The sequence below is a fragment of the Notechis scutatus genome, chromosome Z (assembly GCF_049901735.1).
Source record: "Notechis scutatus isolate UNSWTSFEM ecotype Mainland chromosome Z, rNotScu1.2, whole genome shotgun sequence".
Taxonomy (NCBI): Eukaryota; Metazoa; Chordata; class Lepidosauria; order Squamata; family Elapidae; genus Notechis; species Notechis scutatus.
The window spans coordinates 133,404,036-133,421,347 of NC_142025.1; the positions used below are offsets into that span (position 1 = coordinate 133,404,036).

At 40.5% G+C, this 17,312-nt stretch overlaps 1 protein-coding gene across 1 annotated transcript; it reads left to right on the forward strand.

Annotated features, from left to right (window-relative positions):
- Positions 1-5,626: 5,626 nt before the first annotated feature.
- Positions 5,627-17,127, forward strand: LOC113421741 (uncharacterized). The gene is made up of 7 exons (XM_026682308.2): positions 5,627-5,797; positions 8,913-9,099; positions 9,382-9,463; positions 9,562-9,628; positions 13,985-13,993; positions 16,245-16,319; positions 16,992-17,127. Exons 1-7 carry the CDS (start codon positions 5,627-5,629, stop codon positions 17,109-17,111), a joined length of 711 nt encoding a protein of 236 aa, XP_026538093.1. The 3' UTR covers positions 17,112-17,127.
- Positions 17,128-17,312: the final 185 nt, after the last annotated feature.

The window sequence follows — 17,312 nt, forward strand, 5'->3', positions numbered from 1 at the left end:
ATGGGAGAGGGAAGTATATAGGACAGGCTACTCTGGGCTCTTAATCTGCATTGCCTTCTCTTTCTCAATCAGGGGCCTATCCAGCTCTAGAGACTGTCTTGGCATCATGCTGGTCCCACATGATGGGGGGAGAATAAATGGGTTTTCAACTCTTTTTATCCCGATCATGATCCGAATGTAGATATTAATCAGTGCCCTCCATCCACAACCCCAATGTCTGTTTTAAAGTCCACCTTAGTCTGGGGATCATCTGTCAACAGTCAATCCTTAAGCTTATAAACATTGTCTTTCTTTCCTCATTCTCCTCTCTCTTATAGAAAAAGCATCCAAAAATTCTTGTTACAAGGGGCTTTGGACTGGAGCTCTCCCCATACACGCACATATAGCACATTTAGTTTCCTGATCACAATCTAGATCTCTGGAAGAGATTTAGCTTAGTGCTTATGCAACTAACCTTTATATGAAATTACCTCCTCTGGGTTGTTTTAGATGCAGTTTGCCCACCTTATCATAATTTTCAAGCCTTTTTGTCTTCTCCATATTTGTCACCTATCACAGCCTTGGCACCTTCCCTTGCTCATGTTCGCCTCTTCTAGTCTGCAGCTCTGCAAACCTGGATTCATATTTGCACATAGGAGATTTGGTTGCAGAGTTTAGGGAGCCAGCTGTGTCGAGTACTTTACTTGGTTGGCTCAGATTGGCTCAGATTGCACACAGTGCCATTGTCATCTCATTTTTTTCCTGTGTTCCTACACATTCTCCTTCTCGAGCCATACATCCACTTTGTAAATTACAGACAACCCAGTATGATCAAACCTCAAGGCTGTCTATCCAGGGTTTGAGATCAGGGACCACTTGACCTAATAAATGATGTTGAAGGCCAGCTATCTCTACTCCGGGCTGAAAAACAGACCCTCCTTTTCCGCTAAAAGGCAGGCAGATTAATTAACCTAAAAACAATCAGGATGAGACTGAAGTGGTGGGTCCCATCAGCCAACTGAAAAGTTTTCAAAATCGTGTCTTTCTTATTTTGCGGATTTGCCTGAACTTCCTTGGTGTTCCATCCAAAAGAAAGTCTGAAATCAATATCACGAAAGGGTGTGCGTTTGACAGGAATTAGAGAACTAAACCCCGGTTTCTTTCATGAGAGTTAATCTGGCAGTGAGGGTCACTTGGGATTAATTCTCTCTTCCTGCCCACTTCCCCAATAAAATCTAGAAACCATAACAGTCTTCACCAACCTGATGTTCCCCCAGATAACTTGGACTGCAACTTCCATCATCCCCAGCCAGGACGGCTAAAGAGAATTCTAATTCAGCCTCTCTAGCGGGCATCAGGATCAGCAAGACTGTTGTAGGGAGAAGATTTTTGCAGTTCTTGCAAAATGAAGTGTGAGGTCATGTTCATTCACAATGCTGAAGTTTTTTCGAATTTTAAACAATAGTGTGCGGTAGGTGATTATGGTGGCTGCCTCAGGAGGGTGTCCTTTACTTCTAGCAGCATCAGAGAAGAATGCCAGGGTCCTATTCAGTGACCGCAGATGTGAAAGCTCGTGATGATGAACTCTCCTGTTTTAAATTGCAAGTGGGAGAATTCTGAGGAAATTAAAATGCCCATTGGAAAACTAGATGTCAGATGACCTCTGAGATAGAACTTCCGAGGCACTAGTTTCGTATGTGTTACAGACATTTTCCCTGTTTGGGGAGGGGGGGTGCATCTAACTAGGTTGACTCTGACCAGTTATTAAAGTGAGCAGAAGGGAGGATTTCACCAGCTCCTGTCTGCTCTTTATGTAAATAAGGCTCAGGTTAGCTAAGGTGCAGGAGGAGAAAAACGGTCCACTTCACCAAGAAGCACTTCTCCCCCACCCCCCAGAAAAAAAGGTTTCTTAACTTTTTGAGATGGGAGTGGAAGAGAAATAATGCTGGCACCCTAGAAAGAGGCATTTGTCCTAATAAACAGGGAGGATGTTTGTCTCATTCACAGGTGGGCTTCTAAAAACCATTCAGAGCAGCTGGAGGGTATTTATTGCAAAGCATCCCATGTGCAAAACAAGGAGACCCCAAATCTGTGAGGGCAGAATAGAAGATTCTTGGAAGGGCCAAACTCTTCCTCCTCTTAAAAACATTCATACTTGTGAGGGTTTTTTTTGTTCTTGCACAAGAACCTGAAATTTTGCCCCCAGTAAAGGCAGCCAAAGCACATCTCCCCTCTCTCCCTCTAACCAAATGTAACAACTTTAATTCTCAAATTCCCCCCGCTTTTTCTTTTTTTCTTTTTCAAATCTCCACAGTGCTCCTTCCCCCAACACAATCCTTAGGCCCAAAGTTTGCCTCCACTGTCAACTCAGTCTGGTGGATTTTTCCCAGAACCCTCTCCCAGATTTGGCAAGTCCAATTTTCTACTTGAATCAGACCCCTTTTGTTTAAGAGGGGAGGGTGGGAGGGAAAAGGAGGTAGAGAGAGTCTTTTATGACTTCAAGATGCTCATTTAGTGATTTCTTTCTCCTGCCTGCCTGGGACTGAGAAATGGGGTTACAGGGAGGGATACGGCTGGAGGGGCTTGATGTATTATAATAATCCTTACGTTTCTAAAAAAAAAATTATCTTTTTTCTGTTTTTGTGCCATAACTTTCCCCATGTACAGTTTTCCTCTTCCTGGGGTTTTTTTTTTTTTTTTTTGGTTTGTTTGTTTGTTTGTTTGTGCTGCCCTGCCCACCCTCTTTTCTTTTCCTGTCTCCCTCTGTGTGGGTGATTAAAAACTAATGTGAGTGTGTGTATGTATGTCTTTTTTTATATATGAAGAAAAATGTTGCGGGGAAACTTAGACATATGTGTCCTATGGAATGTATTAGAAAATAAAACACTTTAAAAAAAAAAAAGAACGGGGGGGGAAGCTTGAATCTTACACGGGAGAGCAAACGTGAAAGGAAAATGCAAAAGTGTAATTGGTTGCTATCTAGAAGGCTACCAATGGGAGAGGCTTTGGGCGGGGTGAGAAATCTTTTAATAAAAATGTTGAATATTTAAAAAAAAGAAGAGTGTCTTGTTGTTTTTTTCTTGGGGAGGGATGAAGAACTCCAAGGTTAGAGCAATTTTATGACAAGATGCTAAAACTCACACATCTGTGGGTTGCTTGGTGCTCTCTGAGCTTGGCTGTTTTCTTGCAGAACCTTCAGTATCCAACTAGATAACATCATGAGTGCTAGAAGGGATTGGGGTTTGCTCTCAAATCCTTCTAGCACTGATGATGTTACCTAGCTGGGTGATGAAACATCTGCAAGGAAAAAACCCAAACTCGGACAGCTCCTAGGAACCCACAGTTCAACCCTGAACTACAAATTCTCAGAAATCTTAACAGCAGCACATTTCAACTGTCCTTTCTTGTACAGCTCTCAACCCTAAAAGGTTTCTATCTTGAAAGCATGAACTTGTTCGTTTCCTTTCTAAAGTACGTTTTCTGACTCACAGCCAGCATCCTGGAACTGCAGATCTGTCCTGTGTGGCATTTCGCAAAAGTTTGGTCCTCCTGCTTTATAAGGAATTCCGTCACCTAGCAACTGGATTCTGGAAGCATTCCCATGGTAACAGCATCACGGCAGTTTGGCAAGCAACAGGAGACACAGCTTAGTTTCATTTCACCTCCCACACTGGGGCACCTGAGGAGGAAAGGGGGTTGTGTTTGAATGGGAAAGAGGGCTTGTGTCTATATCCAAGATTGGTGACTTCACACATTTCCTGAAGGCAGATTCTCGCCCCTCCCTTTGCAGCCAAGCATCTGAGCATGGGCAAAGTCCTGACTTTCTGTTCTGTTGGGCCCCTTGAGAAATACACCAGATGTTTGAAACTGCTGTATCTTACATCATCATATTGCAGAACAACAGGTTCGATTGGTGCCTGTAATCAATCTTGGGAATCTGAATTTCAGGCCTTGTGTGTGCATGGTTGTGTTCTGCCTGACACTTCAGGATAAAGGGGAGAATTTAGTAGCTCTCTTACCCTCCTGGACAGCAGAAAATCACAGCTCCCCATTTAATCCTCAAATCGGGATCCAAGCTGCAAGATTTCCAAAAGGTAAACAAAGCATGGACTAAAGCCAGCTTTTGTTCTTCTGTAGCAGTGGTTCAAAGATCTTGGTGTAGCAGCCAGGGGTGTCTGTGGGGTGTGATCAAAGTGTGCAAGGCACATTTAAAAAAAATAGATGGGAGTTTGGGCCACACTATCATGCTGCCATGTATATTTTACAGAAGCCTCTAGGAAGGCCTTTCATTCTCCCTAGTTACCCTCATTCACCCAGTTTCCATCTAAAAGCACCACAGAAGCAGGCAGTCAATATTATACAACCTGCAAATAAGTATTTTCTTCTTCCATTGAACTAATATCAAATCAAATCGAACATTTAATGTCAATGCACAACACGTGTACAATGAAATTGAAATATGTGGGTGCAAGTGATAGATTTTAATTAATTTTTAGTAAACTACCTTGAGATTTCTGGCCCCAGTTTGTAAATATTCTATAGAATTGCTTTTCCTTTTATTTTTTCTTGTCACTTGAGAAAAAATTATTTTTCTTGTCGCTTGAAACATAGCTGGCAATATTTTAAAATATTGGGGGCAGAGGGACAAAAAATAAACAAAATTATCAGGAAGAAATAGAAACATTTGCCAAAGATTAGATAGCTACATTTTAAAAGTTATGCAATACCTACTTTAAAAAACATAAAAATCAAAAATCATTTTTATGTATTCCTTTGAAGTTGACAAAAACAGAATTAGGTTTAGCACTGGTACACAGCAGAATTCAACCTTATTCCTTCCATAGGATGAGCTGGCCAGGATCTCCTCAATCCCTTCACTACTAAAAGATGAGGTAGAAACCTACCTTTGGAAGCATCTCTCAGGTCAGAGGCTCTTGGCTTATGCTCAGTGGCCCTATTGGCTCCATTCAAGTCCAAAGGAGCAAAGTCAAATGATTCCTGCTGATGTTTTGTTGGATGATTTCTATGGCCAATTTCTATGGCCAAACAGCTGCTCCTGAACGCAGGATATGTTTGATGCACAGAAAGCCCAACGTTGATTCTTTGCAGCAGTGCCATTGGGGAGAACTGCAACTATAGTTAAACACAGGTTCAGTGTCTTTGGACTCCAGGCTAATTGAGGGAGGGAGAGAGGCTTTTTCAAATGCCTCAAAAATAGAGTGTTATAAGAGCCGTAGTGGTGCAGTGGTTAGCATGCAGTATTGCAGGCTAATTCTGCTGACTGCCAGCAATTCGATCCTCACTGGCTCAAGGTTGGCTTAGTCTTCCAACCTTTTGAGGTGGGTAAAATGGGCCAGATTGTTGGGGGATAATATGCTGACTCTGAAAATGGCTTAGAGAGGGGCTGTGAAGGAGTATATAAGTCTTAAGTGCTATTGCTATAATGGGCATGGCTGGTTCATTCATTCTGCTGAGAAAGAGGCCTAGTTTTCTTCTCAAAAGTTCTCCTTTGACAGCCCCGGAGAAGAAAAGTTCTCCCTTTCAGCCTCCATTAAGCTTTCATCCTGCCTTCAAGTTCTTTCCTGCCTTCTTTCTCTTCCCCCCCGCCCCCCCCATCCTACTCCAATCCTTTTTCTTAAGATCCAAAATGGAAAAGAGCTTCGATTTGGAGGTGAACAGCCCCCTTCAATCTGATAAAAGTCTTCCGGGAGGTTTCGCCCCCAGAATCTCCGAAACCATGGCTGAGCTGCTCATCAACACCGTGGCTGGCACTGCCCAAATGGTCCAGGTCTCTGTGGAAGCCCAGAAATCTGCCCAGGTACTTCAGGTTGACTGTTTCAGCCCAACCCTAAAGAGGAAGTCTGTGCAAGTGAGAAATTCTCTCTTGTACAGGTAGTCCTCGACTTATGCCCCCAACTGAGGCCAAAATGTATGTGGCTATGAGAAATCTGTTCAGTAAGTTTTGCCCCATTTTACAACTATTCTCATCACGTTTGTTTTTTATATTTTTATTATGCATTTTTCTTTATAATATATATTTTCAATTTTACATCAACAATCCATCTCTTTCCTTCTCTTTCCCTGCCTTCCCCCTCTCCTTTCCTCTCCTCTCTCTTCATATTTTCAGTTTTGCATTGACAATCTATCTCTTTCCTCTCTTTCCTTCTCCTTCCCTGCCTTCCCTTCCCTCTTCTTCTCTCTCTTTTTGTCCTCTTCCCCTCCACTTCCCTCTCCTTCCTTCTCTCCTTCTCTTCTCCCCTCTCTCCCCTCTCTAGTCACATTTGTTCAGTGGATCACTGCAGTTGTTAAATTAGTAACCCAGTTGTTAATTGAATCTGCTTTCCCAATGACTTTGCTTGTCAGAAGGTCACAAAAACATGATCACATGGCCCCAAGACACTGCAATCATTGTAAATGTGAGTCAGTTGTCAAACATCCAAATGTAAATCACATGACCATGAGGATGTTGCAACAGTCATAAGTGTGAAAAATGGTCATAAGTCACTTTTTTTCAGTGGCATTGTAATTTTGAACAGTCACTAAGCAAACTGTTGTAAGTTGAGGACTTACCTGTAATGACAAATGATTCAAAGGGGTTTTTTAGTCGTGGCCCATCATAGAACAACTTTAAAACCAGGTAGTCTTCGACTTACGGCCACAATTTGAGCCTAAAATTTCTGTTGTTGAAGCATTTGTTAAGTGGTTCTGTTGTCCCATTTTGCAACCTTTCTTGTCACATTTATTAAGTGAATAATTTCAGTTGATAGTTAGTAACCGAGTTGTTAAGTGAATCGGGCTTCCCCATTGACTTTGCTTGTCAGGAGGTCACAAAAGGGGATTACGTGACCCTGGGACACAGCAACAGTCATAAGTATGAAACAGTTGCCAAGCATCTCGATTCTGATCACGTGACTATGGGAATGCTGCTAAGGTTGTAACTGAACAATGGTTGTAAGTCACATTTTTCAGTGCTGTTGTAAACTTTGAATGGTCATTTAAATAAACTGTTGTAAATCGTGGATTACCTGTACTACCCTTCCAATAGTAGCAGTCCAAAGAACTGTGCAAAAGGAATAAAAATCATTTATTCATAAGCCAAAGCTGTCCAATCCTTCCATCCCTGAAATCGATTCATAAAAACAGTAATACCGAAATGAGAAGAGAATTCTGTGTAGCATAAGAGACAAGGGCCATGATGGAGAACCTATGGCACGCATGCCACAGGTGGCACACAGACTTATTTGTGTAGGCACACGAACCCCAGCCAAACTTACCTGCACTGTGCATGTGCGCACCTCCCAGCTGATTTTTGGCCCATTTGAATCCGTTTTCGCCCACCCAGAGGCTCGTGGGAAGCCTCTACAGCCTCGGGAGGCCGAAAAACGGGCCTTCTGGAAATACCGGAAGTGCCAAAAAGGGCCCATTTTCAGCCTTCCGAGGCTGCAGAGGCTTCCTTCGAGCCTCCGTGAGGGCGGAAACGGCCTCAAACGGGCTGAAAATCAGCTTGGAGGTGCGCGCATGTGCAGTGCAGGTAAGGGGGCAGGTGGGGTGTTGCGCGCACATGCACGGGGAGGCAGGCGCATTGTATTGTGGGTGCTGGCATGCACATCCTTTCGGCATACCACAACAAACAGGTTCGCCATCACTGGACTAGGGTACAGGCGAGTCCTTGACTTACAACCAGTTGCTTAGCAACCACTCAAAATCACAATGAACCTCCCCTGGGGCTATTTGGGACATGGGTCAGAAGGTCTTACAGTCACCCCACCCCTTCAGTCACATGACCAAATTTTGGTCGCTTGGCAACGCAGCTACATTTACAGTCCTTTGCAGAGGCCCAGAGTCACTTGAAGGTTTTTACAGTGGTCGTAGCAAATCACTGGTTCGCTTAACAACCACAGTGTTTTGCTTAAAAACTGATGCAGAAAAGGTCGTACAATTGGGTCAGTTAGGTGACCGACTTGTTTTATGACCATCGTGGTTTATGACCTTGATGGGCAGGCTCCATTACAGTCGTAAGTCGAGGTCTACCTGTATAAACGTCCATAGGTGAAAAGCAGTATGAGTGAAAGTGAAAAGGTGGAAGGATCAGCAATCATCCAATTTCAGGTAGTCCTTGACTTACCAAAAGTGAGCTTACATTTCTGTTTTGTAAGCAAGATGGTTGTTGTAAGTTTCACCCCATTTTAGGACCTTGCCAACGTTTTTAAAGTCAATCGGTGCATTTAAGTTAATAACGTGGTTGTTAAGTGAATCTGGCTTCCTCATTGTCTTGGCTTGTCAGAAGATGATCACATGACCCCAGGATCTGCAGCATCACAAACATGAACCAATTGCCAACCATCCAATTTTTGATCATGTGACCACAGAGATGCTACCATGGTCGGAATTGTGAAAAATAAGTCACTTTTTTTGTGCTGTTGTAACTTCAGTCACGAAACGAATGTTGTAAATACCACCTGTATATACAGGTGGTCCTCGACTTATGACCACCACTGAGCCCAATTTTTTTGTTGTCAAGTGAGAAATTTGTTAAGTGAGTTTTGCCCCATTTTACAACTTTCCTTGCCACGTTTGTTAAGTGAACAACCGCAGCTGTTAAATTAGTAACACATTTGTTAAGTGAATCTGGCTTTCCTTTTGACTTGCTTATCAGAAGGTCGCAAAAGGGGATCACGTGACACCCCTCCGAGACACGGCAGCCATCATAAATGTGAGTCCATTGTCAAGCATCCAAATGTAAATCACGTGACCATGGGGAATGCTACAATGGTCATACGTGTGACAAATGGTCATAAGTTACTTTTTTTCAGTGCTGTTTTACCTTTGGTCACTAAATGAATTATTGTAAGTTGAGGACTACCTGTATACAGGAATAGTCTTCCCTAGGAAAGCACAGGGCTCCCGGCTGATCAGTCTCCACCTTTTTTCAGCTAGCTTGTTTCCATGCAGAGCATGCACTGACTCAAGCCCGTCTGAGCTACATGGCAGCGAGGGGGCTGGCTGAGCCACTTTTGGGATTCTTGAGCCCCCCTGACTTCCAGGGACTCTTCCAGATACTCTCACAGCCCCCCATGCCATATTCGGAATTTTGCACGATCATCCGACGGACAGAAAATGGTAAGCAACTGCCCACCATTGCAACTTCCTCTTACTCTGGAGTAGTACCACTCTACTCTCTACCTACTACTTAATAGCTCCTGCTCATTATCAAGAAATTTTGAGTCCTTCTAAATCAGGGTTTCTCAATCTTGGCAACTTTAAGATGAATACACTCCAACTCCCAGAATTCCCCAGGTAGCCTTGGTGACTGGGGAATTCTGGGATTTGAAGTCCGTTCATCTTAAAGTTGCCAAGATTGAGGCACAATGTTCTAAATGCATCTCCCTTCTTGCCACCCAGCCCTCCTACACCCTGTTCTCAAATGCAAGCCGGGATTCCAAGTGCGACGGGAACCTAGTCCTGGTCCTGAAGGCAGCTGCCTGTAAGTGACTTTGGAAGGAGCTGGGGAATAGGGTTGCTTAATATGGAGACAAATCTCTGGCCTCCCATTTCTAGCCTGGTTCAATCTTTTTTCCCTAGAGCTGACCTTGCAGATGATGGTCTTCAGAGAGGCTTTTCTGACCTCCAATTCTTTAGACCCTGTTGGGTCAGCAAAGCGGTAAGTAAAACACATCCATGCAGACTCGAAAACTTCTGCGGTCCAAGTTCCGTTTTGTAGTATTTGAAAAGTAGGGTTTGGTTGCAAATGGAGCCAGTACGATTGCTGTAGGAAGGACTCATCACATCACTGGTGTCCAACCTTGGCAACTTTAAGACCTCTGGACTTCAACTCCCAGAATTCTCCATCCAGTATGGCAGCTTGGGGGATTCTGAGAGTTGAAGCCCACAACCCTTAAAGTTGCCAAGGTTGGATACCCCCTGAATTAACTCTTAAGATGGAGAGAGAAGTTCCATCTTCTTTGCAAACCATCAACATCTGAGAGTATTAAATGCATGTGGAAGAAAGACATCAGACATGGTGTAACATGAGCAGTTTAAACCAACTGGAGAGGTAATCAAAACTTGACTGTACTTGAAGTGGACATGAGATTTGTGGAGGAAATTAGACAGTCCTTGACTTACAACCAGAATTGGGACCAGAATTTCCATTGCTAAGCAAGGCAGTTGTTAAGGGAATCACACCTGATTTTGCCGCCTCTTTTGCCACAGTTATTAAGCAAATCATTGCACTTGTTAAATGAATCCCATGGTTATTAAACAAATCCAGCTACCCCATTGACGCTGCTTGTTTGAAGCTGGCTGGAAAAGTCACAAATGATCACATAACCTCTGGATGTTGCAACCATGGGAAATATATGTTGGTTGCCAAGCACCCAAATTTTGATTACATATGGATGCTGCAACGTCCTGTCATAAATGCAAGAAGGTCATTTTTTCACTGTTATTGTAACTTTGAATGGCCACTAAAAATGGTTGTAAGTCTAAGACTACCTGTGCTATGGCTTTCCCATCAATAGAGGTTAGTACCAAGTGTTCTACCGAGTGTTCTCCAGGGTGAGCTTTGCACATTCCCATTTGGAGCAAGAGATCAGGTTTGAGAAGGCTATACGAAAGCTGGAAGAATGCTTGATGGATGTGAATCACCTTTTAAATACTCATTATGCCTTGTTAACATAAATAACAGCCAGAGCCGCATGGGAAATTTTAAAAAGAATTTATCTAACCAATGGGGAAAATGTTAAGTACTGTTATAGATGAACAACAGCGAGGTTCTTAGCCCAGTGTGCCCTTTGCCAACCCAAGATGGAAAGGAGATTAATATCTGTTTATGCATAAGTAAAAACTAGATCTCCCATGGATACAAGAGAGACCCCTTAAAGGGGGGGAAATCACTTTAAATACACAAACATATTGGATTTGGAATGTGTTCTTCAATCGGTCAGCATCATTTGAATCCTCAATCTTTATATGTACCATGTAACAATTCATATAATCCCACAACATTCTTAGCGTGATTTTGTTAATGCCTAATTACAGGAGAATCTTTACTTCAGAGAACTAGAAACATTCATCAAAGGCGCTCCTTGTTACTCAAAGAAGCCTCCATCTCCTGTTTCCATCAATAGGCATCTATGATGTGAACTGACATAGTTTTTATAATGGGAAAGGATTCTGGACACAGGCAAAACTAGAAATAGGAATGAAATGAAAACACAGTTTAACCATGATTCCTTTGATAAATCATGGTTAATTGAATTCATGCAACAAGCCATAAACCAAGAGCAGGCTGGGGTCTGCTTTTTGTTTTACATTGCATATAAATCACATACTGTATTATGGGAAATAAAATGAATCGTTACGATTACATGAGAACTGATTTGGTGTTTCTCAGCATTTATTCTGTAATAAGATCAATGAAAAAAACAATTGTGTAAATAAGGTGTCTTGAATGGGCTTTCTATTCTAATAGGAAGCTGGTACTCTAAATAAAGTGAGGCTTTTATGATTGGGATCTTTTCATAGAACCCTAATAAAAGTTGATTGAGGAGTGACTCAGATCCAAGGACCAAGAGAGATCATATTCTTTTTTTTAATATAAATTTTATTTGGGTTTTCACAAAAACATAATACAAATAAAACATCTCTTTTTTTTTGAGAATAGCATGATTCCGGGCTATCACTTCTTCATACAGACACAAACTCAATTTCATATCATCTTTGTGTTCTATTCCATATCTTATTACTATTTTAACATTTTCTCCATAATTTTTCCCCTCCCTTGGTTTTCTCAACTTTATTTTTGATTATCTCATATCTAAATTCAATTATATATCTTTTTCTAAGTTTCAATGTCTTTCCAATCATTATATTTATACTTTTGTCTGTCCTGTTTCAATTTCATATTATCTTTTCTCATTAAACAAATTTCCCCCTGTAGTTACTAATTGGAGTATGACACCTTTATATCTTTTAATTTTATCCATTCAACTCTTATTTCAACTTCAATTTATGCCTTTAAAATTATAACATTCACTACATGTATGGTGTTCGGCTTGGTTCGGGTATTTTCCCACGTCATTGTAGTTGTTCTTTTAAAGTTGTAGCAACGTTTCAGCAGAATCTCATCTGCCAGAAGCCTGAAACCTCGCTTCCTAACAAATGATAGCCGTCCATTCACTGGGAGCCAAGCTGCACTAAAAGCCTCCAATACAGGAACACAATGTTGCCAGCCGATCAAGATACACACACACACAAAAGCCACAAAATAGACAGAAGATATTATAAACACCAATCAATTTGCCTGGCTAGTGTTGTGGAGATTTTTTTGTTTGTGAATGCAGGCTTCCAAATAATTGACCGTTTCAGTTGTTTCAAAAACTGAAACAGCTGTGAAAATCTGACTCACAGACGAACACAATACAGAAGCCTGATGATGGCAGATGAGATTCTGCCGAAACGTTGCTACAACTTTAAAAGCACAACTACAATGACGTGGGAAAATACCCGAACAAAGCTGAATACCATACATGTAAGTACCCGTGAAAACTTAAGAAAACAAATTATATATATGTGTGTGTGTGTGTGTGTGTGTATGTATGTATGTATATATATGATGATATATATATATAGATGATATATATATATATATAGTAAATAAAACGCTCATTCCATTCCAATTCAATTTTATCATTAATTTTAGTTAGAATCTTAAAATCTTGAACATTTCTTTTCAATTGAATATCATACTTCCTTGTGAACACTTATAAACTTTTCATAATTAATTCTTTCCCCCCCATATTTCTCTTCACCTGTATTTTTATAAATCATTAATAATGATTAAAATGTTCCCATCTTTTCCTAATTTCATTCTCTCATTCACTTTATTTCATTTATTTATTAACAAACATTCCACTGCATTACAATAAGTATTTTATCCATCATTTTAATCATACATTGTTTCATATTTTCTAAAATTATTTCTATTTCTAATATAACAATACTCTTATGTACCTTTGTAGAATCCCCTTTTCAATTAAATTTTCACCCCTTATCTCTAAATAGGCTTATATTTTCAATCCTTATACTGTATATTTTCCCTGTTTCTCTATATCTTGTTTCTGTCTTTTATAACTTATTATTTATTTATTTATTTATTTATTTGATTTGCCAATTGTTTACAAGATAATAAGTATAAATGTATACATAGTTGTGAATACATGAAATGGGTACATATAAGAAAAATAAAAGAATAAGAGAAACAATAGGACAGGGACGGTAGGCACGTTGGTGCGCTTATGCATGCCCCCTACAGGCCTCTTAGGAAAGGGGTGAGGTCAATAGTAGACAGTCTAAGGTTAAAGTTTTTGGGGTTTGGGGAAGAAACTACAGAGTCGGGTAGAGTATTCCAGACATTGACCACTCTATTGCTGAAGTCGTATTTCCTGCAATCAAGTTTGGTGCGGTTTACTTTGAGTTTGTATCTATTGTGTGCTCTTGTGTTGTTATGGTTGAAGCTGAAGTATTCATTGACAGGTAGGACATTGCAATGTATGATTTTATATACCATGCTTAAGTCAGACCGAAGGCGGCATAATTCAAGGTTTTCTAGTTCTAGAATTTCAAGTCTGGTGGCATAAGGTATTCTACAGCAGTAGAGGAGTGGAGAACTCTTCTTGTGAAATATTTCTGGACTTTCTCAATTGTGCTAACATCAGATACGTAGTGTGGGTTCCAGACTGATGAACTGTATTCGAGTATTGGTCTAGCAAATGTTTTGTATGCTCTGGTTAGTAGTGTGATATTACCAGAGAAAAAGCTACGTAGGGTTAGGTTAACAACTCTTAATGCCTTTTTGGCTATGTAGTTGCAGTGGGCTCTAACACTTAGATCATTAGAGGTGAGTATTCCAAGGTCCTTTACAGAGCTTGGGTCATCAACAAGATCTTGACTATTCAGCTTGTATTTTATTTTCTGATTTTTTTTGCCAATATGTAAGACAGAGCATTTATTTGTTGAGATTTGAAGTTGCCATTTGTTTGACCACTCTGATACATAGTCAAGATCTTTTTGTAGGGTAGCAGTATTGTCTGTGGTATTGAACAGCTTTACATCATCAGCGAAGAGAACGCAATTGCTCTTAATATGATCACAGAGGTCGTTTATGTAGAGTATGAAGAGAGTTGGTCCTAGAACACTGCCTTGGGAAACACCACTATTGACAGGTACTGGATTTGATAGGACGCTCGATTTTGACCATTTGTTGTCTGTTTGACAGGAATGCTTCTATCCAGTTATTCAGTTGTCCAGAGATACCATAGGATTTTATTTTTAGGAGTAGTTTGTAGGTGTACCACTGAATCAAAGGCTTTACAGAAGTCTATGTAGATTGCGTCTATTGCTTTGCCCTGGTCGAGTTGTGTCGTCCATATGTTTTTGCAGTGTAAGAGTTGCAGATTACAGGATAGTTTTTTCTGAAACCAAATTGTTTATTGGAGAGTAGGTTATTTGGCTCTAAGTGAAGGATGATGGATTGGTTAATAATTGATTCCATGACTTTACAGGTGACGCAGCATAAGGAGATTGGCCTGTAATTTTCAACTAGGCTTGGGTCTCCCTTTTTGAAGATGACTTCAGCAATAGAGTGGTCAATGTCTGGAATACTCTACCCGACTCTGTAGTTTCTTCCCCAAACCCCAAAAACTTTAACCTTAGACTGTCTACTATTGACCTCACCCCTTTCCTAAGAGGCCTGTAGGGGCGTGCATAAAGCGCACCAACGTGCCTACCGTCCCTGTCCTATTGTTTCTCTTATTCTTTTATTTTTCTTATATGTACCCATTTCATGTATTCACAACTATGTATACATTTATACTTATTATCTTGTAAACAATTGGCAAATCAAATAAATAAATAAATAATAAGTTATAAAAGACAGAAACAAGATTCTTCTTTTCCTTTCCTTCTTCCCCCTCTTCTTCTCCCCTCCCCGTTTTGCCCCCTTGTCTCTCTAATTCTCTAATTCTTCTAATTCTCTCTTCTGTGATCCTCTCTTCTGTTGCTTCCTAATATTGTAATTATTTTTCAAACTATTCTTTTTTTGGGGTTGTTTTTTCAAATCTTAAACTTTTCACTCTCTTTCCCCCCTTTCCTTTTTTCCCCCACATAAAATTACGTGATCATTAAAGATGGATTCTACTTTGTCCCGACCTTCTTGTTCTACAAGCGTTTCTTGTTGTTTCTCATAGTTCCAGATCTCCATTTCTAAAAATTGAAATACGAAGCCAAAAGAACCCCTTCCTTCCTATGCATGTTCTTTCTGTTTTTTAAGTTCCATTTTCAGTTCTTCTAAAAGCGATGCCATTTTAAACACTTTTAAACAACCACCCGATTTATTTTAGTCATTTAAATCCAATAGCCAAAAATCCAAAAATCACCAAATAATCCAAAGCTGCTGCTGCTTGCCTCTTTTTTTCCACTTTCTCTTCCTGGGGTTCTATTATTTTGTTATAAAGTTTTAGTTAGAATGTATCTTTTAGGAATCTTGTTAAGATTTCACTGTAAGTTCCTTTTAGTTCCAGGCAGTCTCCTCCATTTTTCCAGATCCCGCCCTTTTATTCTTTCCTTTTCTCTCCTTTTCTGCTTTTCAAGGTTTTTGAATATCCAAAAGTCTTTATTATCCCTTTGGCATTTTATTTTCAGCTTATATGCCTATTGATGTCAAAGTGGATTTTTATCAATTTCTTACTTAAATCTCTTAGCTGTCAGTATAAGGAAGGGAAGGGAAAAAAAGCCAAATCCTTTCCCTTCCCTCTCTCCTTCGCTGCTTCAAAGTCTTCTTTGGGAACAATGTTATTTTTTATAGTTCAAATTCCAGGGTACCTTACTTTGTTATTTTTTCAGTTTAACCCAGTCAACCAAAACTTTCTCTTCTTATCTTCCTCCTGCACATTCTTTTCTGGTCGAGTTCTTCTTTGAGGTGGCCATTTCTGACCACCGCTGCAACCTTCAGGAAAGGGAGTAATGGCTAGCTGAGGAGAGATGCAGCTCTCCTCAACTCTGCTGGCGGTCTCCCCCCTCTTCACCATCTCTATGGGATGGCTTAGCCCCGAATCCAGCCGGCTCGGGGCACTCCGGCGGCGAGCACAGATTGAAACAACGCACGATCACGGATTTCAGTCCATCACCGAAGAAGTTCAAACTGGAAGTCAAGAGAGATCATATTCTGTAGGTGATCCTCATCCCAACATTTCCTTTTTTTTCAGAATGACAATGGGACAAATGAAGAGGAGAATCAACCAGAGGAGATTCGAGATGGATATCCCTCACACCACAAAAAAGTAGGACTCCATTTTCATTTAGTTTCCTAAATTACAAAATGCAAAAACACTAGCCTGAAGGTTTCTTTTCTTAACTTCTGTCTAAATGGCATTTTGGAGGCTGCCTGTGGAATAAGGACAGCATGCTAAAGCCTAAAGATTTCTTATAATGCAAACGTGCGAAAACTAGAATGTTCTTTCCCAAATATATTAAATGTATCTCTAGTAGCAGGATCATACTTCTTATATTTCATCCATTTTTATCCTGTTATTTAGAGGAGTCTCTAACCATTCCTCTATATAACCTGAGTATATCTTACGGTCTCCTTCATAATTAATTTTTGTATAAATGAATTAATTAAAAAAGAAAAACAAAACAAAACAAATAAAAAATTCAAACCTAGTGGATCACTGGGTCATTTTCTACTATCAGTTTTCTATGTTGCTACGTCAAAAAGTAGGGGATGTTTCCTTCGCCAAGCCCCAGGGCCTTTTGGAGAGGTGGAAACTATATTTCTACTCAATCTGATCCACACTAGATCTCTGGTTTCCCCGCTGCTTATAATCAGGGTAGTGAAACTGTTTGCCAAGAAGGAAATAAAACCAGGGGGGAGATGGCACTTAAGATTCTATATTGCTTTTCACTTCCTTCACTTCCTACACTGCAGCTCCCAATCTGTTGTCTCCCACCAGGTTGAATGCAGCAAGTTTCTGAGCAAAGGGATTCTTTGCAATGCTGCCCTCCAGCAGGAGAATTTGGACAGTGACATCACCAACAACCAGCCAGAAACCACAGCTAAGGATACTGGATAAGCTGACTGTGCCCAGTTGAATGTTCTAGGTACAATCCAAAACAATCAGCTTGAAGTCCACTTCCTTCCTCCCTACAAGACCTGAAAGCAAACAAAGGGATGCCATTTTTGATTATTAGTGGTCCAGCATTATTGCAACAAAGGTTGAGCTGGACATAATTGCTATAAATTATTTGCATGTTCTACCCAAGAGCCAGGTCAA